This window comes from Argentina silus (genome assembly GCF_951799395.1).
Source record: "Argentina silus genome assembly, chromosome: Y".
NCBI classification, from domain to species: Eukaryota; Metazoa; Chordata; class Actinopteri; order Argentiniformes; family Argentinidae; genus Argentina; species Argentina silus.
In genome coordinates this window covers 17,336,505-17,362,774 of record NC_139654.1, presented here as the reverse complement: position 1 = coordinate 17,362,774, position 26,270 = coordinate 17,336,505, and the positions used below count along the sequence as shown (strand labels likewise).

At 43.8% G+C, this 26,270-nt stretch overlaps 1 protein-coding gene across 9 annotated transcripts in view; it reads left to right on the top strand.

Moving 5' to 3' along the window:
* LOC310823798 (LIM domain-binding protein 1-A-like) overlaps positions 1–11,837 on the top strand; it is a gene marked incomplete at its 3' end in the record, with an annotated part of 37,551 nt that extends 25,714 nt beyond the window's left edge. For 2 of the 9 annotated variants that reach the window (XM_083696657.1, XM_083696660.1), the window contains exons 2-12: positions 2,593–2,705; positions 6,523–6,628; positions 6,929–6,973; positions 7,071–7,146; positions 7,322–7,424; positions 7,601–7,773; positions 7,956–8,078; positions 8,187–8,264; positions 8,488–8,611; positions 8,690–8,850; positions 10,064–10,294. In XM_083696657.1, the coding sequence (XP_083552783.1) occupies positions 6,609–6,628; positions 6,929–6,973; positions 7,071–7,146; positions 7,322–7,424; positions 7,601–7,773; positions 7,956–8,078; positions 8,187–8,264; positions 8,488–8,611; positions 8,690–8,850; positions 10,064–10,294 (1,134 nt within the window). In that variant the 5' untranslated portion in view covers positions 2,593–2,705; positions 6,523–6,608. Of the gene's footprint in view, positions 1–2,592; positions 2,706–6,522; positions 6,629–6,928; positions 6,974–7,070; positions 7,147–7,321; positions 7,425–7,600; positions 7,774–7,955; positions 8,079–8,180; positions 8,265–8,487; positions 8,612–8,689; positions 8,851–10,063; positions 10,295–10,809 lie in introns of those variants that run through there. The other 7 variants (XM_083696658.1, XM_083696661.1, XM_083696656.1 and 4 more) reach the window with 5 other exon arrangements.
* Positions 11,838–26,270: the final 14,433 nt, after the last annotated feature.

The window sequence follows — 26,270 nt, the reverse complement described above, 5'->3', positions numbered from 1 at the left end:
CAACGTCTCGAATGCTATTGTTGCATCTTTTGTCCATGTCAAAGGGGCTTTTAAGTTCTGCCGATCGGCTGTTTTCATCAGCTCCCTCAGGGCTGCTGTTTTTATCGCATAGTCCTCTATCCAATCTCCACTGAATCCTGTCATTCCCAGAAATGTCATCATTTGGCCCACAGTTACTGGTTTTGGTGCTTTGCTTATGTGTTCTAACTGTCCTGGTGATATTGCTTTTGACCCATGTGCTATTGTTCTTCCCAGATATTCGACCTGGGGTAAGCAATACTGCAGTTTTGTTTTTGACAGCTTGTGTCCCCCTACTGCCAATTGTTGGAGAACTTCATGGAGTCCTCATGACACTGTTCCAATGTGGGTGAACAGATTAACAAATCATCCACATATTGGATTACAGTGCTGTTTAGCTCCAGGTTTTCTAGATCAGCTTTTAACACCTGGTTGAATACATGAGGCGAATGTTTGAATCCTTGAGGTATTCTAGTATAAGTGTATTGTTTTCCTCTGTAGGTAAATGCAAACAGGTACTGACTTTCTTCTGCCAATGGTACACTGAAAAAGGCTGAGCATAAATCTATCACTGTATAGTATTTGGCCGTTGGAGGGACATTTGTCAACAGTGTGTGAGGATTTGGTACTTCTGCTGGCCAATCCTCTACTACATCATTTACTGCTCTTGGGTCATGTACCAATCTCCATTTTGACTTGTCTGCTTTTAGAATTGGAAGAAGGGGGGTATTGCATGGGCTGTTTGTTCTTTCTAAGACTCCCGCTGCTATCAATCCCTCTATTGTTTTGCTTATTCCTTCCTCAGCTTCAGGTTTTAGGATATTGGGCTTTTCTGGGTAACACACTGCCCTGTTTAGGGGTTATGGTTATAGGGCTTGCTGATTTTACTAAGCCCACATCAGTGTCATGTTTTGACCAGAGACCTTCTGGAATCTGTTTTTCCATGTCATCTTTCAGCTGATTGTCTAATTTCTCTTTCACCTGAACTTGTTGTTTGACCGGTATGGCTACTTCCTGTGGTATTCCATTCATAGGCGTGGCACATATTATTTTTATGAATTCTTTATCTGCAGAATGTTTTATCAGGGGGTTGCTTGTTTCTTTCCATTCATCATTGGTCCCAAGTCTCTTGCTCTATATCCTTTGTTTACCATTAATGACACATGAGGAGCGGCGTTAGATACATTATACCACTTTTTCATGAATTCTGATTCATCCACTTGCATAGCTGCTCCCTGTTTTCCCACTATGATGTGTTGTGACATTATTAGCTGCACTTGTAGAATCCTACTGTTTTAACAAATTTCCCTGACAGGGGGAGGTGAGAGGCATATCTTGGACCTACACAAGTGTAGGTGGCTCCAGTGTCTATCATCATGGGTATGTCTCTATTTTCTATTTGAACCTGCAGCATTTGTTCTTGATCAGCTTCTGTGGTTAACACTGGAAACTGACCCTCGCCATTAGGATACTCTGGGCATCCCTAGTAACCGTAATTTGGTCCCCTAAAGGGATTGGCTGGTCCTTGTGGAGGCTGCTGCTGTTGCTGGCCATAGCCCTGTTGTCTATTCTCCCTTGGCTGCCATGGATTAGTTATACAATTCCTTCGGGTGTGTCCTGCTTGTTGACATCCCCAACACACGCCGGGTGGGCCTGGTGGGTCTGTTCTTTGGAACCTTCCTTGGGGTCTCTGTCTTCCTCTCCATGGCTGAGACTGCTGGGGCTGCTGGGTATACACATTGATTACAGGTACGGATGATTGCTCTTGTCCCTGAGGCCTCGGCACTGGAGGTGGTTCTGGTGTGGCCACGTGTGGAACTGGTTTCCCGGTTTCGGCGGACATTACCCCTTGTATCTTCTTTTTGCTTTGTTCTGTGAGTTTCCCCAGCTGGAGCTGCGTCAATTTTCTCTGGATCTCCTTTTCTTTCTCCTTTTGCCTCAGTTCATCCTTCCGGTATTTTTCCACCGCATGGACTAGATGATCACAGAACTCTTTGTGTGTTTTTGACGTGAGTCCCACCACATCCTGCTTCTCACCTGAGGGGACATGGCTTCCACCACTGCAGTTCTAAACAGAGTTGTCATCAGTGGGTCTCCCTCTGGGTCTGCTTCAGTTTCTTGTTTCCACTTCTTCAGTTGCTTGTGCAGGTATGTGGCAGGGTTCTCAGTTTCTCCCAGTGGGTCTCCCTTCAAAGTCTTAGGATCCAGCCTTTGTGGATATTCTTTTCTCAGGGTATCCCACATCAAGGGTCTGGCTCGATCAAATCCCATCGAGTGTGGCACCGTCTGTTGCTATTACCTGTATGTCAGGTAATCTGCTAATTATCCCCTGCATGTCTTGCATTCAGGGGATAGGGCACAGTGTCCTTGTCTTCCTTTTATCAGGATTGGGCACTGTAATGAATCTGATGGACATAACTTTTCCCTATCTCTCAACACTCGTGTTGTTGGTCTTTTGTCTTCCTCATATCTTTTCTCTCTACTACTCTGGCCACTATGATTACCCAGTTCCCTGATAGTTTGGTTTATCTCCTGCATAACTCTTGTTTGTATACTCTCCTCCCATTCTCTTAGATCTTTCTCCCTCTGGCTCGTCCCCCTCACCTGCCCCCACTGGACCCCTTCATCAGGCTCTGCGTCGTCTCTTGGATTGGTGGGTGACCAGGCGGTCGCCCCCTCATATCTGGGTGAGCTGTGTGACTGTTTCTCTTTTCTGTGTGTAATTTGTTTCTTCATTTCTTCTATCTTCCAGTCTATTTCTTCCTCCAACGGTTCGTTTCTCTTTCTTTGTTCTGACTCTGGCTTCCATATGCCTTTCTCTACCTGTTTTAGGGCTTCTTTAATCTTTGCATAGCAATCAAGTTCTATGGGTTTCCCTCTTTCACTTTTTGCTTCATGTTCCTTCTCTTCCTCCTTTTTGTCTGGTCCTATCTCCACTTCTTCATCCAGGTAGATCTTTCCTGTTATTAGAGGAAATTCCCCCTGATTATAGGGTGGAGGCATTGTCTTTTCCTCCTTTTCACTTCCCTCTGTATTCTTTTTCAACCTTCTTATTTCCTTAGCACCTTTTAACATTGCTTCTCCTTCTGTCTTGAATAATTTCAACATGTCTGTTTCTCTCTTTCTTTTGTCCTGTCTCTTTTTTCCCCATTTCCCTACACACTGCAATATCAAATGTCCCTTTCTGAGGCCATTTTGTGGGAAATTTACTAGTTCGTTATTCCCATCTTTTTTATTTCTTTATCTAAAAAGGTTTTTGTTTTTTTTCTCGCTAGTATGTCTACTGGAGTTGTCATGGTAGTCCCTTTCTCCATTTTTCCCACTGTTTTTACTCTATTAGTTCCTGTTCTTGGAGCTTGAATCATTTACCTAACCGACCTCTGAGTGTCTGTGGTTACCACTGTGATAGGGCAAGGTGTTGACCGTGCTCTTCTTCTTTTTATCCCTTTGCTTATGACAACTATTGTTAATTTGGGTCGTGGTTTTATATTAAAGTGAGGGACATGCACATATAGGGAAGACAGCTGTGGATATCCTTCCACTGTTTCCAAGTCACTCTCAATTTCTTTTATCTTTACTTCAATTAATATTCCCCACAACTGTATTTGACACTCAGTTTCTGTTTTTATTGAATAAGACAACAATCTCATTTGCTGTTCTCTTCTGCCTATTAAATGGTCTATCACACAGTTTTTTTTTCCTCTTTTTTTGAGAGTGTACCTCTCTCAACAGTGTTGCTTTGCATACCCTTTTAAAATACTCTGCGGGGCGCAGTAATACTACTTGCCGTCTTATCCCCTTCTCATATTCTTTAAATATCCTTCCCTTTATTTTACTTTCTTGCCAAACTCTTGCCCCAACTTTATCTCTACCCGATGAGTGAATCTCACTCCGTCTATTAGTCTGGTATTTCTGGAGCTCTTATTTATTGGTATTGTACACTGTCCTCTTGCAGTAATTGTTTTTATGGTGATCGTAAAATCTCCTAGTTTCCACCCTTTCCTGCGTTTTGCCTCTATCAGATCAGCTAGGAACAACATAAGCCTTCCCCCTTTCTTTTTAAGGAATATGATTTTATTACAAAAGAGCAATTTTGTATTATTGGTTGTCTAGGATATTACTGTAAGACTAAACAAATATGTTAGGAAGCAGCTTTGGAATCAACTTGAGCTATCCTTTTCACATTTGGTGTATAACACCCTGGAAGACAATACTGGGTAAGATTAACAACTGTGTGTATGTGTGTATATGTGTGTATGTGTATGAAAGTGTGAGAATGTGTGTGTGTGTGTGTGTGTGTATGGTACCTTAGAGAGTGAAATAAATCAATCTGAGCTTCGACAAGTCAAAAACTTTCACACAGCATATATTACACAATAAGAATGTTTTAGTTTTCCACCTAAAACTAACTGCTTTAAATCCTAGAATGCAGAAACAGCTCAGCACACTGGGTATTGTATCGTTACAAAGACTCTTGAACTATTTCTTTTAATTACTCCCTCCCCTTCGAGATTGTTACTGTCGCACTTGAGTGATGACCCAAGATGGCGCACAGCCCTTCTTTTCTTTCAGATGGTCTATTCTATCTTATCTATTTTATCTTTGTCTCCTAAAGTCAGTTTCCACTGTGTCTCTTACAGCTTTTATCACAACTGGCCAACGGTTGCCTCTTCTATCTGGTGTTCTTATTTTGACGAATGTTTTATCACATATCAAATATTTCCTCTAAGAGAAAACGATGGCTTCCTGCCAATACCGTATACTCCTGAATCTATATTCTTGTTATTTTGTACTTTGGGAGGCACACAGAAATTGTGCAATATCCCCCACACCATTAGATATTTGCGTTAACGAGCAGTTGAACAGGTGTACCTAATAAAATGGCCGGTGTGACCCAGCAGATTTTGTCACATTTTCAGAAGACCCATAATAAATTCATAAAAGAACCAAACTTCATGAATGTTTTTTGTGACAAAGAAGTATGTGCTCCAATCAATCCATCACAGAAAAATAAGAGTTGTAGAAATTATTGGAAACTCAAGACTGCCATGACATACATGTTCTTTACAAGTGTATGTAAACTTCTGACCACAACTGTATATGGGGGCACCCTTTGAAGAACCCTTTTAGGTTCCATGTTGAACTCTATATTAACTATATAGAGTAACATGTACAGAAGAAAAATGAGGCAACTATTTGCATCAGCTTTTTGAATCGGATGTAAATAAAATAAATTACATTAAGAACTTAAATAAAATATATTTCATGAATCTGGTTACGATAAATAACTAATCAGACTTACTTGACTCTGGAACTGATAGAACGAAGTTGTTTTACACTAAAAGCATAAGTATACCATACATACAACTCTTAAAAAGCTGATGCATATAGTTGCCTTTAAAACATTTTTTTTTAAGTAAAGCAAGCACACTATTTTTTACAGTGTGGATGAATGTTGATTAACTGCACCGAGAGCTTATTCTATTCAATCACACAGATTGCTCTCCCTCATTTAACCAGTGGCTTGTTTTCATGTGCTTATGGAGAGACTCCCACTCTTGTTGATCTGTTTGTTAAAAAAACAGTTGTGAACAAGTTCACCCCCTGACTAAAGGAGAAGCTGCTCTGTATGACATACCTAGTTGAATATAGGATTAGGAGTAGGGGGTGAATGCTGTCTTGTGCTGGTGTATTGTGTATAGAGCTAGTATTCTATTTCTATGGTTTTGGGGGCAGTGTTTGATATGTTAAAGGTCAAGCCTATAGAACTGCTGTGATCTAGCCCCTTTAGAGGAGGTTCACCCCGAGAGTGAGGGGGAGGAGAAGACCTGACCTGACTCTGCGGTGCAGTGAAACGAAAGAGAGAGAGAATGGTGTGTGTGTGTCTGTGTGTCAGGCAGTGGTTATGTGCTTTTGTTTTGTGGCTCAACAACCCCCCCCCCCCCCCCCCCCCATTCCATGTTTGTAGGACTATGACATTAGCATGAGAAAAGAAGTCCCCACAGTATAGCCTAGGTCTAAATGTATATATGGCTCATTTGGGCAGGCAAGGGTTAACAACAGCAGCCGAGTAGAGGGAGAGAGTGGGGGAATGGGCAGGGGAGGCTAACAGAGGGACACACACACATAGAAAGAACAGGATCATATGAGGCTGTGTTTGCGAGAGAGGAAAGGTTTCCTATAATGAGGACGAGCTAGGGACAAATTGGATACGGTGGACAAATCCAGGATTTCCTCATAGGAGCTAGCTTACCATGAAAAACAAGACAGGGTTTTCTTTTTTAGACCACTGAAAAAAGACGGGAACCATTGCCTTTCAGATGATCTGTATTCTTGTTTCTCTCGATGCATATCTACAATCTACCATTTTTTTGTGAAAACAAAAGGTATCATTTGGATGACTAGCTTTTAGTTAAGACAGTCCCAATGAAAACATGATGTATGTAACTAGCCCTTACTTCACACAAAGAAAATAAACATTGGTATTTTTGTCTCTGTTTGCAGGCTGTTCGTCAAAGTCGTTCAAGCTGTACTCCCCGAAGGAGCAGGGCCCCAAAGGCAGCGCCTTCCCCCCCTTCCACCCAGGCACCATGCTGGACAGAGACGTGGGGTAAGGTTGTCTGGGGCAAACCTGGAGCGGGTCTTCTAACACTGTATACCTCATCTAACATTATATTCTATGGAGTTAAACTATAGCTAACAGAGAAGAAATTAATGAATGCTTTTTGTCAATTTCCTAAGTTCCTGTTCTGAGGAAGAAACTTCTCTGTTCACTCCCATAGATGAAAATTGATAGGAAAAGTATAGTTTACACAAACAAATTGACACACACAATCGGTTACAGTCGGATAATATGGTGTGTCCTGTCAGGTACACATGCTTATTTAAACACTTGTGCTTCTCTTTACAGGCCTACACCAATGTACCCCCCGTCATACCTGGAGCCTGGAATGGGGTGAGTACACTGACCTGTGGGTCTACATTGTTTGTTTTATGTTTCCAAGGTTTTCAGTCCCCCCCCCCTCCCTTGACTCATCTGTGCCCTATTCCAGGAGACACACACCATACGGCAACCAGACAGACTACAGGATATTTGAGCTCAACAAACGGCTACAGAACTGGACAGAGGTATAAGAGACAACCATGCCCATTCCATTAGCTTTGGCATCTTAGCTCTGGGTGTTTATTGAACGTGACTTTGAAATAGAGATTGATGGATTGGTTAGTTAATTGATTAATTACTTAATTGATTGATTGATTGACTACATAGTGTTTTAATGTTGTCTCCCCTGTGCCCTGGTAGGACTGTGATAACCTCTGGTGGGATGCCTTCACCACAGAGTTCTTCGAGGATGATGCCATGCTCACCGTCACCTTCTGCCTGGAGGATGGACCCAAACGATACAGTAAGACTGTTCTTTCGCCTACCTTTAGAATTCAACTGATGACATGGTATTTTTGAAAGGGATTTTATAATGCCATTTTTACAAGGATGTTGTTCAGGGAATATTTTGCCCATGTACACATCTGAATGTGATTTTTTTGTTTTGCCATTGAAACAATACAATGTTTGTCTTTACAGCCATTGGCAGGACGTTGATTCCACGGTACTTCAGGAGTATCTTTGAAGGGGGAGCCACTGAGCTCTTCTACATACTGAAGCACCCCAAAGAGTCCTTCCACAGTAACTTTCTCTCTCTGGACTGTGACCAGTGCACCATGGTCACTCAGAATGGCAAACCCATGTTCACACAGGTATAGTTACAGAAGCACCACCACCACCGTCCCTCTCCTCTACTGTCCATTCGCAAATACATATTCCACTATCCTCTCTTGCAACAAGAACTATAATGCTTCATAGAAGAAGAAGGCTGCATGCCCCAACCCTGACCCATATTCCTCAGGTGTGCGACCTCTGCCTTCTCCCCCTGGCCTAGGTGTGTGTGGAGGGCCGTCTGTACCTGGAGTTCATGTTTGATGACATGATGAGGATCAAGACTTGGCACTTCAGCATACGACAGCACAGAGAGGTCTTGCCTAGGAACATCCTGGCCATGCACGTGAGTGACGCACACACACATGCTGATCTGATGCACTTAGCCAAAGTCAATGGTGTTATTAACCACCTTCCCTTATGTTGTTGGCTCTGTCTCTCTTCCAAGGTGCAGGACCCCCAGATGCTGGATCAGCTGGCTAAAAACATAACAAGATGCGGCCTGTCCAACTCCACACTCAACTACCTCAGAGTAAGTGCCCCCACTGTCCCCATGCTCTCTGCCAAACGGTTAGATTGGGAAAAGTAAATCATTCATTTGATTATTCTTAAAGTTAGGACGATAGCATTTTATATAATGGTCATGCTTAGTGGTGTGTATTACAGGACTTGTGATATTAGTTCTCTGACTGTGTCTTGGCTTCTCCCTTTCTGTCTCTCCCACTCTCACCTTTTCCCTCCCTCTTTCCATCCAGTTGTGTGTGATTCTGGAGCCCATGCAGGAGCTGATGTCCAGGCATAAGACCTACAGCCTCAGCCCCAGAGACTGTCTCAAGACCTGCCTCTTCCAGAAGTGGCAGAGGATGGTGGCCCCACCAGGTAACACACACACACACACACACACACACACACACACTGCATACATTTGTTTATTCACACTGACCCAAACATTTTCAGCTCCATCTCTCCCTGCCTCTCCAGCTGAGCCAGCGAGACAGGCGCCCAACAAGCGGAGGAAAAGGAAGATGTCTGGGGGCAGCACCATGAGTGCCGGAGGAGGCACCAACAACAACAGCAAGAAGAAAAGCCCAGCTAGCAGCTTTGCTCTCTCCACCCAGGTACCAGATCCCTTCTACATGACCTATATCTGTATATACCTCAGTAAGCAGGTGAGGGTAGGGTTGGGGGAGTTAGGACAGGGCTGAGGTAGTTAGGATAGGGCAGAGGGAGTTAGGATAGGGCTGGGGGAGTTAGGATGGGGCTAGGGCTTAGACAGGGGTTTTGGGTTAGGGAAAGAAGGCTTGGACAGGGGGTTGGGACAAGGGAAGGAAGGCTAGGGCTGGGGTTTGGAGTTAGGGAACATAATAACTGACAGTTGGGGAAGTAAGGATGGAGCTAGGCTTTAGGTAAAAGGGGATGTTGTTAATGGTGATGTGATGAGGTAGTATTTGTTCATGAAGCCAAAGCCAGAGTTCAGAGACACCCAATGATGTAAACCAGTGATTGGCACTTCCTGGTCCTCTAGGGCCACAGGCCTACGGGGTCACACACAAGTTGCCCCTAACCACTGATACAGGGTCAGAAGTGTCCTCCTCCCTCTAATGGTTAAGGTTAGGAATAGGTAGGGTAATCTGATTCTGGATCTGTGTTATGGGGCAACTTTGTCACATGGGTTAGACATGCATTCAAGTCTTATATGACCTATAATCACTGAGCCTATCAGAGCACATGACTCACACGCAGATCAGCAGCCACTGGTCGGTTGAGTGAGTGAATGAGACCCGAGGTGGAATGAAAACCCCCATGATGCAGCACTCAAGGATCAGGGATGCCCACCGTTGCTGACCAATAGGGAAGGGTGACACAACCCCCAGTCCTTGGAGCAGAGGCTGTGGTTGGTCCTGTATTGGATGGGATACTGTGTTGATCCAGGTTGGGGGTTCTGATGCCTATCTGGTGCCTGGGAGATAGAGCTGTGTCTGGTTGTGAGTGGGCAAGCATAGAAAGAGGACACTATCATTGTCTAACTGTTTCTAACAAGTTGATAGCCTACCTGAAGCTCTGAAGCCTTTCTCTGCAATGTCCATGTAATTTGAGCCCTGCCAGTCCCCAAAGTAGTCTATATGCATTAATCACACAAAGTTTGCTATTTAATAAAAAATGATTGGCCAGGGCAACCTCTCGGTCTCACCTAGTCCAGAGCCCACTACACCCGACTATCCACGGCAGCTCCAGCCCCATCCCTGCGTCCAGTTAGACGGCCAGTTAGGCCCTGCCCCCCCTGGGGATGATGCAGGGATAATGTGTTGCGGCCCTTGCTGTCCCCTCTAGGACGTGATGATGGTGGGAGAGCCCACTCTGATGGGAGGGGAGTTTGGTGACGAGGACGAGCGTCTGATCACCCGGCTGGAGAACACGCAGTTCGATGGGGTGAATGGCCTGGAGGATGAGGACAGTTTCAACAGCTCGCCTGTGCTGGGAGCACACTCCCCCTGGAACAACAAGGCCCCCTCCAGCCAGGAGAGCAAGAACGACAACCCCAACTCCCAGTCTTCCCAGTAGAGCTCCAAGTCCCTCTGGGGTCCAGCTGAGCCAACAGACTGGGAAAGGGATGTGGGGGGGGGGGGGGGGGGTGATGACACATGTGTGGTCGCTTTAAGGACAGTTTTGAAGTTTCAACATGCTTATCTACCTGCAGAATCCCACTCTTGCTCTCGCACTTGCTCAGTGGTGCTCGGCCCCGGTCCGTGTCTCCCCACTCTCGTCTCTGTTAGGACTGAAAGGCCATTTTGTGTGTGTGTGTGTTACTTTGCCATTGCTGCTCACAATCAAAGCTGGGTTGGGCCTTTGATCTCAGTGCTAGCCATGTTGGCTGGTTCTTGTTCCAACCTCGGGTCTCTGTGTGTGTTAACTTTACAATGCACCTCTGTTTCTGTTGTGCTCACCTCACAGGGAAGGAATGCTTAGCTTTATTTAATCTTTCCGACTAGTCAGTATAAAAACGGTATCAGTTGTTGTGTGCACTGCAGCATAAATCCAACACTCAGTTTTTAAAAACTAAATTATTTGTTTTGTAGGACCTGGTTGGAACAAAAACCTGTACAGTGCCGGAGCTTGAGGACCGGAGTTGAGAACCACTACGCTAACAATACACACAGACACAGACACACACATGTATATATACATACATACATACATACATACATACATACATACATACACACACACACACAGCGTAAAGCATTGAAGTACTGGAGAGAGGTCGTGCTCATCAGGTCTGGACCAGAGCACCAGACGCTACAGAAGTGTTTTTTTATCTTCTATGTTTTGAATTTGTTTAAATTTTTTATTTTTATAAACATTTCTAAAGATAAACAGGCAAGCAATCAAACATACAAACAAACAAAAAAGACCCCAGAATATTCTTTGCACTGTTTTCCACTGTAACTCCAATCTATTTTTCTTATGAATTGATGGTGTATTTGTATTTGGTGTATTAGTGTTCTTTTTTATTATTGCTGATTATAAGAAATGTGAAACATCTGAAACCTGTGGTTGGAGATGAGAATCTACGGTATATAATGCATAAATATTACTGTTAGATCATTTGTATAATTGTTATTATGATGCAACGCACAATGCAACGCAAATGAGGACTGTGTTGCGACATGTCAGGCAATGTTAGGGTAGGATACGACGTGACTTTAAACAAACATCAAAAGCGCCTCACTAGATCAGACTGTCCTCACTAGCTTTGATAGTCACTATGATGTGGAACTGTTAAATGTAATTAAACTATCTGTTTGATTTGTCCCAACTGCTCAGTACCTCAACAATTATTGTTTCTCCAATTTGCAAATTTTTTGGACAACATTGTAAGATGAAGAACATTTTTATTGTATTGCGTGAATTTCCCAAGAACATTTCTAATCACAATTTTGAAATCTACAGACCAAGGATCTATCGTTTTAAATATGGACCCCAATATGCTATTTGTTTATGAAGAATATTTTGTGGGCTTATTCCCCTCATGTTTTTGTGTCTTTGTGCTTGTATATTTTAGGTAGTAATTTCTGTATAACTATATATATACTATAATTCTATGTATTCCTCCTAAAAGCACCCTAAGGCATCCCTGTCTAATGTAAAAAATACATCCCTCTTTCTAAACGATTTAAACATAAGGGCACAATCACCATTTTACAACAGAAATTTGGCTATATTTGGTTCAACATACACTGTATTTATTTTTCTATAGTGTGTCATTTGACCTGACCTGTTAACATGTACAGTGTCCATAATATCATTTAGTGGACCATGGTGGGTTGGGCTGTGGGATGTCATCTCAACTGTACTTTACCCTATCAACAACACACATCAGTGTCACCCCATCAATATTCTGATGTCATGTAACATAAGGTGACAGGTTTCTCTTTTGCCATGATTTTAATTCATACGTTATGATCTTGTTGCTTTGCCTTGGTGGTAGAATGGGTGCTACGGGCCTGCCTTGTAGTTTTACCACCGGAGGTCTCCCTGGGCTCCAGACAAAGCCCTGCATAAGTAATGGAACAGTGAAGTATTTTTTTTCTTCTTTTGGCTCTACACACACAGTCCCCCTATTTCAGGGTACCTAAAAGTGATGGGACACTTGTCTTGACCGGTGTTTCTGGTTCTTTAGATGTGTTCCGTCACATCATTTGTGCAGTCATAAGAGATCTATCAATGTCTAGTATAGATTCGAGGCTTTGTGTAAGCCTTTGGAGTCTGCTATTGGTGTCTGTGAACATGAGGACCAAAGTGACATAAATGGAAGTCAGGGAAGCCATTATGAGGCTGAAATATCAGAAAGAATTAATCAGAAACATTACCAAAACCTTTAACCTACCAAAATCAACAGTTTGGTACATCATTAAAAGGACAGAAAGCACTGGTGAGCTCAGAAATCGCCAACGGCCTGGTAGGCCAAGGAAAACTTCTACAGTGGATGACCGAAGAATGTTCACCATAATGAAGAAAACCCCCAAAACGACAGGCGATAGGCGTGAATCCGTCAGAGACTACCATCCGCAGAAGACTTCACCAAAGATTACAGTTTGCTAATAAGTACCTAAAAGAGCCTGCAGAGTTCTGGTAAACTACAAAAAATACTGCCATAGCAATTAGGGATGTTTTCAGGCCCGAAAAGTGGAAAGTTGTTGTCTGGCTAAGTCAATCTCCAGATTTAAATCCAATTGAACATGCATTTCATTCGCTGAAGAGGAGACTTACGGCAAAACATCCTCAAAACAACTGAAGATTGATGCAGTACAGGCCTGGCAGAACATCCCCAGAGAAGATACCCAGTGTCTGGTGGGGTCAACGGGTCGCAGACTTCAGGCAGTTATTGCATGCAATGGATTTTTGACCAAATAATAAACATGAGTGCTTAATTTGGGCATTTCATAAATCTGCCCCATCAATGGGTACCCTGAAATAGGGGGACTATGCATAAAAAGTGTTGTAATTTCAGAATGGTGAGACCATTATGTACACAAATACCATCAAATAAAAGCTGAGAATCTCTACTTTAACCTCATTAATTGTTCTTTTGGCTGTACACTTAAAAGGTTTGGATTTGAAATAAATAAAAAAAATGCTTCATTATCCCATTACTTACACTGGTATACAGTAAGTTTTGGAAAGAGGAAGCATTTTGTCTTCTTTTAGCTCGATACTCCAACAGTTTGGATTTTAAATCAAACAATTATTATAGGGTCAAAGTAGAGATTGTCAGCTTTAATTAAATGGGGGTATTTTTCAGATTGGGTTCACCATTTAGAAAGTACAGCACTTTTTTTAAACATACTCCCCCTATTTCAGGGCTCCAATGTATTGGCAAAAATCATATAATGTCCAAATAAAGTACTAAAATCTGAAGATTGACTTGGCCAGTCAAGAGCTTTCCGCTTTTTGGCCCTGAAAAACTCCCTAGTTGTTATGGCAGTATGTTTGGGGTCATTGTCTTATGGTATGATGAAGAGCCATCCAATGAATTTGGAGGCATTTGCTTGTACTTAAGCAGACAAGATGTTTCTGTACACTTGACAAGTTAGCCAGTTCTTGTGGCAGCTGTACATGCCCAAACCATAGCAACACCTCCACCATGTTTTACAGATGAGGTGGTATGCTGTAAATCTACAAACTTTCCTCTTACAACCACTCTGGTCCATGATAATATTCCTCTTATCTGTCCACAAGTCCACATTTTCCAGACCTCTGCAGGCTTTTTAGGTACTTTTTAGCAAACTGTAACCTAACCATCCTTTTTGAGGATAACTTGTGGTTTCCACCTTGCAGTGAAGCCTCTGTAGTTGGGCTGGTGACGTATTCTGTTGATGGTAGTCTCTGACACATTCAAGCCTACCTCCTGGAGAGTGTTCCTGATCTGTGGGACAGTTGTTGTTGTTTTTTTTTCTTAATTATGGTGAGCATTCTTTGGTCATCCACTGTAGAAATCTTCCTTGGCCTACCAGTTCGTTTGCAATTGCTGAGCTCACCAGTGCTTTCTTTCTTTTTTAATGATGTCACAAACTGTTGATTTTGGTAAGTCTAAAGTTTTGGCTATGTTTCTGATTAGATTTTTCTGACATTTCAGCCTCATAATGGCTTCCTTGACTTTTATTGACGTCTCTTTGGTCCTCATGTTGACAGACTCCAAAGGCAAATGCGAAGCCTAGAGTCAATATTAGACATTGACAGCTCTCTTTATGCCTGCACAAATTATGTGACGGAACACACCTGACTAACCAGAAACACCTGTCAAGCCAACTTTTGGTGCCCTGAAATAGAGGGACTATGTATAAAAAGGCTTGTAATTTCTAAATGGTGAAACCAATCTGAAAAAAAGATAAAAAAGTGAATGAAAGACATTGAATGAAAGAGAACTGAGAATCTCTAGGGTTAGGGTTAACTTCATAGTAATTGCTCGATTTCAAATCTAAACTGTTGGAGTAGACAAAATGCTTCTTCTTTCCAATACTTATGGAGGGCACTGTATATATTTTGCCTAGTTTCTGCCATTGATAATTCATGTCAATTCATCAATAAATATGAATTTTCACTTTAGCACTGCTTTTCAGCTTTTTTTGCTCTGTGTACTTTCTTACATAATGATGGCTTGGATGGGTGGGTGTTTCACAAACAGGCTCCAGGGCAGAGCCAAAGATGTACAGACAAACTGTTAGAGTCTAGTCATTGAGTAGAATCACTGTGATTCATAGAATCATATATGAGCGACCTGTTGCTAACATGGCAGGCACCTATTAGAATTCTGAATTTGAGAGCTTAGCCAAACTAAAGCTAATTTGTGGTTTTAGCAGAGGTGATGTGGGAGATGATATTACTGAGTAATAGGAAGTATGATGACGGTAATTAACATGATGTAGATTATTTCATCAACTTTGGTTAGGAACAGGAGGTTAAGTGCGGAAGATGTTCATTGTCAAGCCTATGACTCAAACCTTCGTATGTAGGCTGCATACGATTTGAAAAAGGCAAAGATGGGGGACCTTAAAAGAAGACTTTTGCTGACATTTCAGCTAGAGCCACTATGATTCAGACCAGGATTGGAGTAGAAAGCTGGCTGACTTCTCTATTAGAACAAGCCACCAGCCCAGGAAATCATCGACAACATACCCACTCACCTGGCAGGTGTCTGGAGGACACAGTTGGATCAAAGGTCACAGCTGTGGCTTCTGCGAAATGGTTCAGGGCATATTAAGGGATTAGCATGTACAATAATTGGTTTATGGAGGTTAGCTAGGGCAGTGTTTTTCAACCTTTTTTTAGCCACGGCACATTTTTTACATTGAAAGAATCTTGCGGCACACCACCAACCAAAAATTTTACAAAATGACACTCTGTAGCCTGATACAATAATATCCGTAGACTCATCAAGTTGCAACGCAAATTTCCTACTGATGCGTATCTTTCCCAAAACATGACTTTCGATGTCTGTAGACATGTCATCAATACGCCTGGCAATTGTGTTATCTGAGAGCGGGACTTTAGCTATGTCTTTAACCGCGTCAGGGCCGAGCATCTCGTTGACAATGGCTTTGCAGGCAGGTAGTATTAATGTCTCTGCCACAGAGTGGGACTTTTTTGATTTAGCTACGAGTTCAGCAACTAGGTAACTAGCTTTGAGGGCTTTCTCATTTACCTTTGTGGTTTTTCCTCATAAAAGTTGCCTGTTTCTCTGTGTTTTCACGCAGGCGAACAAAATAGTCCATCGGTTTGTTTTGAAGCGACGGGTGTTTCGTTTGGAGATGGCGTTTAAACTTGCTTGGCACCATGGCGCTGTTGGACAGCTTCTCGCCACACACCAAGCATAATGGAGTCGATGTCGTCTCATCCCCGGTGAAAGTAAATCCGAACGAAAGATAGCTTTCGCTGTATTGCCTCAAGCTCACCGTCTTTGCTTTCTTTTTACCACCACTCATACTAGGGCCTTTACCTGGGTCAGAATCTTGTCCAGGGCCCAGTTCGGAGTTTGCATTTTTCCTTTTTAAAAACTTCTCCATCACTGTCACCACGACCTGTCTCATGCGTCACTAATCCTCTTGTCTCTAAGAAGGAACGAGGCAATTACCTACCTGCTGCCACCCGGACGAATATTACATTACTCTGCCAGTCACTATATTACAGTACAGACACTCGACAATGGCATATTATTTGCAGATAATTATTAATAAATGTTAATTAAAAAAAAGTGAAATTGGATAATTTCTCACGGCACACCCAACGATCTCTCACGGCACACTAGTGTGCCGCGGCACAGCGGTTGGGAAACGCTGAGCTAGGGATCGGAGGGAGGGAGTGATAGACAGATTATTGGGAACTGTGTATGTGACAAACACTGAGAAGCAGCTGAATCGAGCACAGCCAGTGTAACTTTCAAATTAGATAGGATATGTAATTTAAAAGTTACACTGGCTGTGCTCGATTCAGTTTGCCCTTACCCCTGTTACGGTTCCCCCTCCTAACCGACCCTCTGGCACCACCTCGAGGCCGCGGTGGTCATCACTGGAGCGTCTTCCCAGTCGACAGCGCACCTGGACCCGATCCCCAATCAACGCACCCATCCCCAATCAACGGCCTACTTAAACCCTGCCTAAGCTTCAGTCCAGTGCCAGAACGTACTGTGACCATACGGTAACCTCTTGAGTATGCTCATCGCTACGCTTCAGCCCTCCAGTGTTTTCCGTCTCCTCGTCGTTGCCTCACCCCTTGTCTCCTGTGTTTCCCCTCCTGCAGTCCCAACCTCCTTGGTTCCCCCTTGTCGACCCTCCCACGGACCTAGCCCCTTGCCTGTTACTGGACCTCTCGCCTGTCTGACTACCCGTCTGCCTGCCCGACCGCCTGCCTGTCTGACTACCCGTTCTCCTGCCGACCCTGGACCGACCCTGGACTACTCTCTTCGGATTCTCCACTCGTCCCCATTCCCCCTGTTCCCTATTTATTATTATAATTAAAGACGCCTTCTGGCAATACCGCTCCCTGTGCCGTTATTGGTTCCACACGACAGTCTTCGCATAACAACCCCCTTAGTGTTTAGTTTGGTGTTTTTGAAGGAAGGAAATGCAACATTTCAGATTTTTATGGTAGAGGGGATGCCAAGTGCAAAATTTAGTCTTTGTTTGATTGACATATTTAATGCCACCTCAGTATCGACAACAGTCTTGTTCTCACTTGCTCTTCATTCCCCTCTCCAGTTTGGACTGCTTCAGAAGCACAATGAACCTCTCACAGGTAAGGACTCACTAAAAACACCCTCTGTGTCATTATCATGATCTGGGCACAGAGCGTTTCTGCTCTTGTCCCTGTTGCTAGACACAGTTCAACCTCTCAGCTACTGGTAATGTGTGCGCTCCTCAATAAAAGATCCATTACTCCTGTCAATGTTTTTTTTATGATGAACATTTACATAGTCTCATATTGCATCAAAGACAAATGATGGAGCAGTAAGAGTAGTAGGCAAAGCCTGTTGTATTGGCTCTGATTCTTTCCTCAGTCTGTGATGAGATGGCCCCTGTGGTTTGGGTTAATGTGTATCTGACCTGCCTGAGGTGTTACTGTGAGGAGGATATGATACTGTTTGTGTTTAACTGTTGATATAAGGACATCATGGGAGATTACTTTAGCTGCTCATTTGATTTCACTGTTTTATCATAATCTTTATAAAATGTCTTATCTAAAAACATGTATTATCTAGTCATATCAGACCTGAACTATAAACATTCATAAATAGTAGATTTATTTTTAAATTGCAAATGCAGCGCAAGTAAAAACAACAAAACATTAGCAGCTAAAATCCTGTGGCTCACCTTGGTAAAGAAAAATCAACTGAAAAGCATTAGTAACACATCTATTTAAAATGGCAGGTGCCCTAATTATCTCAAATAAAATCAGCCATGTAAGGTAGCCACCAATCTAGCTTTAACCAATAGGAATACAATTAACACCTGAATGAAATGGTTCAAAATGAACAATGACTGGAAGGTTGATAAATTGTACATGAAACACAAAACTCTTGCTCTTTACAGTTTTACATAATTGAATGAGTATATTAAAATGGGTGAATGTCTTCAGTACTACTTTAAATTCACACTACTTTAAATTGAAAATTTGGAATTGAATTGGAGTTTCAAAACACTTCCTGAATTGATTAGATTAGATACGATACGACTGTATTGTCCATCCAGGGATGGAAATGTGTCTTTGGCTCACAAGCCACATAAAAACAGCCACATAAAACACAAAATCATCATTATCATCGGTCACCACACACAACAGACCGGCCCACCAGGAATTCTCCTGGTGCTCCAGATGGCCAGTCTGCTACTGGTCATAGATGAATACTGGCACTAGAGCTTATTCCCGCACTGTTAAATGATGAAATGATGACTGTGCACCGTCCTTGTCAACTACATGAGACAGATAAGAAAGTGAAATAGAACAACTACAATAGTACGCACACCCAAACTACGCCCTAGTGTTCTTTCTAATTCACCAGCCTGTTTTTATTTAGTTTAATCTTTATTTATCCAGTCCCATATGAGGTCAACATAACTCTTTCTCAAGGGAGCCTGTGTCATGGACAGGGCAGTCATTTGATTCCACTGAAACTATTTAAAAAAAAACAGGGCCAGTTTTCTCGAAACATTATCTGACATACAGTAACACTTCCTTCTCTTTTTTCCAGAGTGACTAAAAATGATGTTCAAACTGTGTAACAATGTTCGTAACACACAGAGGCAGACGCAGTGTTGGGATGAGGGAATGGTAGTTTATTTCGCTCTATTGTTTTTGACTTTCCAGTCTTTGGCTTTCCAGCCCTCCTCCCGAAAGCAGAGGCACACACATCTTAAACCCTTTCGTTAACGAGGCTTCATTCGCAACAGGTGCGCAACGAAGCCTCGCTTCCATAACCCTGGCCACGGTCCTGTAGCTCCCTCTACAGGCCGAACGCTGCATGTCCCCCCACAAACTGACTTTAGTATGCACTTTGAAGCTCATAGACATTTTCTTGACCACTTCTTGACCACTTTGATTTTTGACAGGAAATTAAAAACATTTTTGTTTGCTAACCTTTAACTGCTAAGCAAGCACCCCCCTCAAACTATTTGTTTTGCTCCCACCCTCCCCATCCTTTCCACAGCACTCTCTGTTTCTCTGTCTTTGTATAAACCCTCCCTTTCTCCCTCCAGTGATCCCTCCATCTATATCAGGTTTCTCAAGGGAGGAACACTCACACACACTTATTTGTGTAGACCAGAAACACACACACACACACACACACACACACACACACACACATACACACACACACACACACACTTCAGCTTCCCTGGCTCACCTGTCCTGGCTCAACTGACAGTACAACAGGTACATTCCCACTTTTTCTCTATCTTCTATCCTCTTTCACTCTCCTCTCCCCTCTCTCTACTTTAACTCCCCTCCTGTCTCCTCTTTTCTCCTTCCTTCTCTCCCTCTCCTGCACACTCACACAGGGAGAGGGATAGTAGTAGAACTCTCTGCTCTGTGAGAGTTTGATCCCGGAGCTGTAGTGTAGGTCAAGTCGTTGGTAGAGTGTTGGACTGCAGGACTGGCTGTGTGCTCCAAGAGTGTGTACAATGGAGCCAAGCACCCCCTTCTCTCTGCTATGAACAGCTTTTGTTTACATTGTGGGAATAGAGAGCTTTTAGTGTTTTCTCTCTCTCTCCAGTGTTTCAAACATGGAGAAAGAAATGCAATGTACTGAGTGTAACAAACCATCATTAAATGTGACATGTGTTTGGAGGTTATGTAGGGTGATGTATGTTCAGTCACAGTAAGTATGTCCTTAGTAAGCAGACTAGTCTCCGGTTTCACCTTCCTATATTTGCCTGCCCTGTCTCTGTTTGGCTAAACAGATATGATGTACAATGTTTGAAGTCTGTACACTGCCCATTGCCCAATACCCTGACTACTGTAGAATACAGTGCGTTAAGTTATCAAATGATTTCATGTTTGTGGTGACCTGTCATGTGATCATCTGACACTGAATTTTTTGACATTTTGAAAATGTCATCACTTTTCAAATCCGTAAGCTGTAGATGTGCCAATATTTATACATATAAAAACATGTACAGTACTCATGAATGATAGTAGGCCATGTTACTAGTAAGTAAGAATAATGCTTCACCTTGACTGTCATAATAATGCTACATGTATTAACCACCATTAATGTTTGTCCCATCATCACAGTCTTTTTCATAACCACTGTAGGCCTACAACACCAGTTCTCCTTTCTAGAGCCTGTACTCTTTCTCTATTATCTCTTCATTTACTCTGTGTGTGTGTGTGTGTGCGTGTGCGTGCGTGTGTGTGTGCGCACACGTGTGTGTTTGTGTGTGTGCGTGTGCGTGCATACTACTGTGATCAATCCAGTCTCTCTGCTTTGTGTGTTTCCATGCCCAGCATCAGTGAGATAGAGATAGTGCCATGAGGTGATCGCTCCTCATTCTGCTCTATTCTGCCAAGCCTTCCCCAGTCTGTTTCAGCTGCAGTAATGGGAGTATGTGGGAGTGTATGGAGGTGGAGGCTGGGGGGCCATGCTGGGATGGTTTGGGCCTGAGTAGGGGCACTGCTCCTGGGGCTCAGCCTGCTCTGGAGCCCTGCCCCAATAGACACACCCCTCTGGGTGTGACCCAGCCCCAGTATCAGAAGACCCCTGAGCTGGACACGGGAGTGGGCTTCATGTCTGGGTTCGTCCAGTCCTTCCTCCACACAATCCAGCCCAGTCTGAGAGGTCTCTCAAATATCCTCTCACTGTGACCCACTGAAAGCTTTTGGTGAGGTTTTTAGTGAGCTAATGTAATGTATCTAGTGTATCTAGAATCTCCCAGTCTTTAATTGATACTTCTTTGATAGAAATAAGCTGGAACCATTTTGGGGAGCAATTTGACCAAGTTTACTCATCTGACAGTAGTACTGTCAGTACATTTAGATTTAGGTAGTTCAGATTGTGACTTGGAACAGTACAATTATTTGATGCCTGAATGCTTTTTGCCTGTGTACCACCATCCTGCCGTGGGATTGTGTTTACCTGTCGGGTGAAGCATTAGAGCTAACCTGGACTGTTCACCCAAATGGATTCAGTTTAACCCATAGAAACTGGTGATGACTTTAGCTAATCAGTCCCTGGGAATGCTTGTGTGTTGTGCAGATCAATCAGTCAAACTGTCAATGTTTAACTTGTCAGATAATGTTGGAAATGGTGTTTCTTAAGTACTGAGTGACTCATATACTTGTGCTGTGGCCAAAACCTCTACAATAGCCCACTACAGCGTGTCACTCTGACAAAGTTGCTCCACCACCTTATGTTTTACCTACACATTCAATAACTTTATGGTTTCAGAGTCAGCTCTATGTTGTACTGGTTGCTTCCTGATTGGTATTGATTTTAATGAACAAACAACAGAGAAGGTCCCTCAGACACACAGACTACTGACCTTTGCTCAGGTGAAATACGTCATAGGTCAGAAAACTCTCAAATTGGTACTATGAGTAGTAAGTCGTTCTGGATGGATTATGTTCTGGATAATATTGGTTGTCTTATGAATGATCGATGGCTGTTAGTGTCTCTGTGTTGAAGCTTCTTTCTATACCCTCATATACATCATTATTTTGATGTGCCAGACAATGAACACTTGCTCAAACTTGCAGGCACTTGACAATTGACTGAACAGAAATTCCACTGACCCCAACTCTGATACACCCACTGCAGCTTCCGTTTGAACATTCTCTAAAACCTCTCTCTGGCCATGTGCCTGGTATCAGGGCTAAGAGGTAGATTTACTATTCCCCTCACTAAGACTGGGAGCTTGCCAGTTAGGTCGCCAGCTGGTGAACCAGTTTCCCTACACTGTTGAATGTCATCAGAATCAGAGTTTCAACACAGCTTTTCTCTGGATGAAGTTCTCCTATTGTCCATAGGATTGGCTGTGGACTTTCTAACACAGTTATATATCAGAGGTAAAGCTCACTGACAAAAGATACTCACAGGGCATTTTCCTCACAGCTTGAAGAATGAAGAGCTTGAAGAGACAGAAGCTTAATTCTCCACCATTGCCTTATTTTATAAACCTGGACTTTTTGTGTTGTAGTGTCAGGTCTCTGACATCTGGCAAGTTTGCCTGAGTGGACATATTTGATTTACAATGTATTTAATTATTTCCATCATTATTACCACAATGGATATCATTACATATGTCGTGATTTTCTGAATGTTATTGTTGTAATATAGTATGCGATATCTGCTTTGACAATGGACACACTTTTTTTTCTTCATGCATGCCAATAAAGCCTATTCAATTGAGAGAGAGGGAGGGAGAAAGATCAGAGTTCAGAGGGGTGATGTAAAATGTGACACCTGATCTCCACACAGTCTTTAACGGTCTGATGCCTGTCCTGTGTAAAGTGTGTTTACTCTCTGAGTTGATTGTCCTATTCATTTGTTCATTCATTGGCAGAACATGTCTCAATTTATTCTTCATTCACACACTTCACACATTTTCTCCTTTTGTCTTTCTCTTAGATCTGCTAATACAGGCGGTGGAGGACATCAGCATATTCTCAAACCAGGAGACCATCAAAGAGGTGAGAGAAAGAGACGCATGTGTGTCTGTGTGTGTGTCTTGGGGGAGTTTCAGTAGTGGTCCCAAGTGGTCTCATACAAATCTCATATACACTCACCGAACACTTTATGAGGAACACTATACTAATACTGGGTAGGGCCTCCCTTTGCTCTCAAAATAGCCTCAATTCTTTGTGGCATTGATTCCACAAGATGTTGGAAACATTTCTTTGAGATTCTGGTCCATGATGACATGATTGCATCACGCAATTCCTGCAGACTTTTCAGGTGCACTTTCAAGCTGTGAATCTCCCATTCTACCACATCCCAAAGGTGTTCTATTGGATTCAGATCCGGTGACTGGGAAGGCCACTGAAGAACACTGAAATCATTGCCATGTTCATGAAACCAGTTTGAGACGACTTTTACTTTGTGACATGGGGCATTATCATGCTGGAAGTAGCCATTAGAAGATGGGTAAATAGTGGCCATGAAGGGATGCCCATGGTCAGCAACAATATTCAAACAGGCTGTGGCATTCAAGCAATGATTGATTGGTATTAATGGGCCCAAAGTGTGCCAAGAAAACATTTCCCACACCATAACACCACCTCCACCATGAGAAGGTGTACAGGTGTTCCTAAAAAAATGTCCAGTGAGTGTAAATCTCAATCCACTTCCATAAACAGAAAAGATAGTGTATATGCGCTTTCCTATATGCGCTTTGTGTGTGTGTCAGGCACACAGGGTGTTGTGGTGCGTCTAGTGCAGTAGTGCGTAGTTAGAGGGAAGGTGTATGCCTACTTCCCACCTGCTTGCAACCCTCCCACTTACAGCTCGCTGCTGCTGACTAGCCCTTGTTGTGAACCAGGAAGCAGCTTTGTGCGTCTTCCTTTGCCAGTACACAGCCTCCCCTGCACCAAGACTCCTGCGAGGCCTCCTTGCAGATAACTGGGTATCCTCGCGGCCCCAGGCTAACTTGGCTGGGGATCTCGGAGCTGCAGTGGTCCCCAGAGGTGCGATGCGCAGGCCTGGCATCGGCCAACCACTGTCCCGCTGCCTTGTGGGTAAGTCCAGGAGGACAAAGGCTAGGGGAGCACACCCCTAAAGCAAGTGCTGGCAGGTCCATAGGCGGTCTTCCGAAAGACTGGAGCTCCAGCAGCCTACTGCAGCTGTGGTGTTTGAGTGGCAGCTGCTTCCGGCAGACCCCTGTGTGTCTGACCAGCCCTATTAAGGATCCACACTGCTCACCCCAGCTGGGGAAAGGTCTAGAGAAGGCGACCTAAACATTGCCCACTCTAATTCTCCTGGATAGGCTACCACACCTATCAGGACATTCCGCCTAGTCATTTAAAAAAAAATAAAACAAATGTACCTTTAAGACTCGCAACATGGAACATAAGGACTCTTTTGGACTCCAGCCACAGCACCGACAGGCCCAGATGAAGGACTCCGCTTATCACAGCAGATCTGAAGCGATATGACATTGACATCGCTGCTCTAAGTGAGACGAGACTCCTGGGTGGACAAGGCTCAATCAGGGAGGAAGGTGAAGGCTACACCTTTTTTTTGGAAGGGATACCCCCCAGAAAGACAACACCAGCATGGTGTGGACTTTGCCATAAAGAACTGCCTCCTGCCAAATCTCACAGAGACACCAACGGCCATAAAAGTGAAAGACTTATGTCAATCCGTCTCCCTCTCCTTGAGAAGCAGTGTGCCACTCTCTTCAGTGCTTATGCACCCACCCTTCATTTTCATTCATTTCATTTATGGCATTTAGCAGACGCCTTTATCCAAAGCGACTTACACATTTGTTTCAGTAAGTGAATCATCTATCCATCAGTCATCGTAAGATAAAGTAATCAATGCTCAGACCAGGGGCCATTGGCAGTCACAATGCCAGAAGAAGATTTTCATTTTTTTTTTAACAGGCGAAAAACTTGTACAGGGGGGTAGTGGGGGTGAAGAGGTCTTTAGGGTTAGGGTTAGTACAGGGGGGTAGTGGGGGTGAAGAGGTGTCTTTAGGAGGAACTGTTATGATGGAGCCTGAAGAGATGGGTTTTCAATCTACGGCGGAAGATTGGTAGTGACTCCGCAGTCATGACAGCAGCGGGAAGCTCATTCCACCAGCGGGCGCCAGGACAGTGAAAAGCCGTGACCGAGTAGTGCGGCTGCTGCATCCACGTAGAGGCGGCGGTGCCTGGCGGCCAGCCGAGGTGGAAGAGCGGACTGATTGTGCAGGGTTTTGGGGGCTGCTGACCATTGCTTGCAAGTGGTCAGCCCCCAATTGTTTGTATTGTTGTAAGTCGCTTTGGATAAAGGCGTTTGCTAAATGCCACAAATGTAAATGTAAGTAGGGAGGGACTGTTCCCTTTGCCGCCCGGTAGGTGAGCACCAGGGTCTTGAATCTGATGCGAGCTGCTACCGGGAGCCAGTGGAGGGTGCGGAGGAGGGGCGTGACATGGGAGAATTTGGGGAGATTGAACACCAGACGGGCGGCAGCGTTCTGGATGAGCTGCAGAGGCCTGATGGTGGAGGCCAAGAGTGCGTTGCAGTAGTCAAGGCGAGAGATCACAAGTGTTTGGACCAAAAGCTGTGCTGCTTCTCTGGTGAGGAATAGACGTATCCTTCTGATGTTGTAGAGGAAGAATCTACAAGAGCGTGCTGTCGCTGTGATGTTCACCACACAGGATAAGTGGTTGTCAAGGATCACCCCAAGGTTCTTGGCTGTATGGGAGGAGGTCACAGTAGAGTTCTCTACTGTGATGGAGAAGTCTTGGAGAGGGCAGGCTTTCCCTGGGAGGAAGAGCAGCTCAGTCTTATCAAGGTTGAGCTTGAGGTGGTGGGCTGACATCCAATCAGACATGTCTGCAAGACATGCTGAGACACATTTTGCCACCTGTGAGTCAACAGGGGGGAAAGAGAGAAAGAGTTGAGTGTCATCTGCGTAGCTGTGGTAGGAGAAACCATGTGAGGAAATTACAGAGGCAAGACATTTGGTATAGAGGGAGAACAATAAGGGCTTTAGGACAGAGCCCTGGGGGACCCCAGTGGTGAGGGCTCGTGGAGAGGACAGCGATCCTCTCCATGTCACCTGGTATGAGCGGTCGGCCAGGTAGGATGCAAACCAGGAGAGTGCAGAGCCAGAGATGCCCAATTTTCAGAGGGTGGAGAGAAGGAGGGTGCTTTACTGTGTCGAACGCAGCGGACAGGTCCAGAAGAATGAGAACAGAGGAGAGGGAGCTCGAGCAGAGTGGAGGGCCTCTGTGACAGCAAGGAGAGCAGTCTCAGTAGAGTGCCCAGCCTTAAAGCCAGATTGATGAGGGTCAAGGAGGTTGTTTTGAAGGAGGTCGTGAGACAGTTGGTTAGCGACAG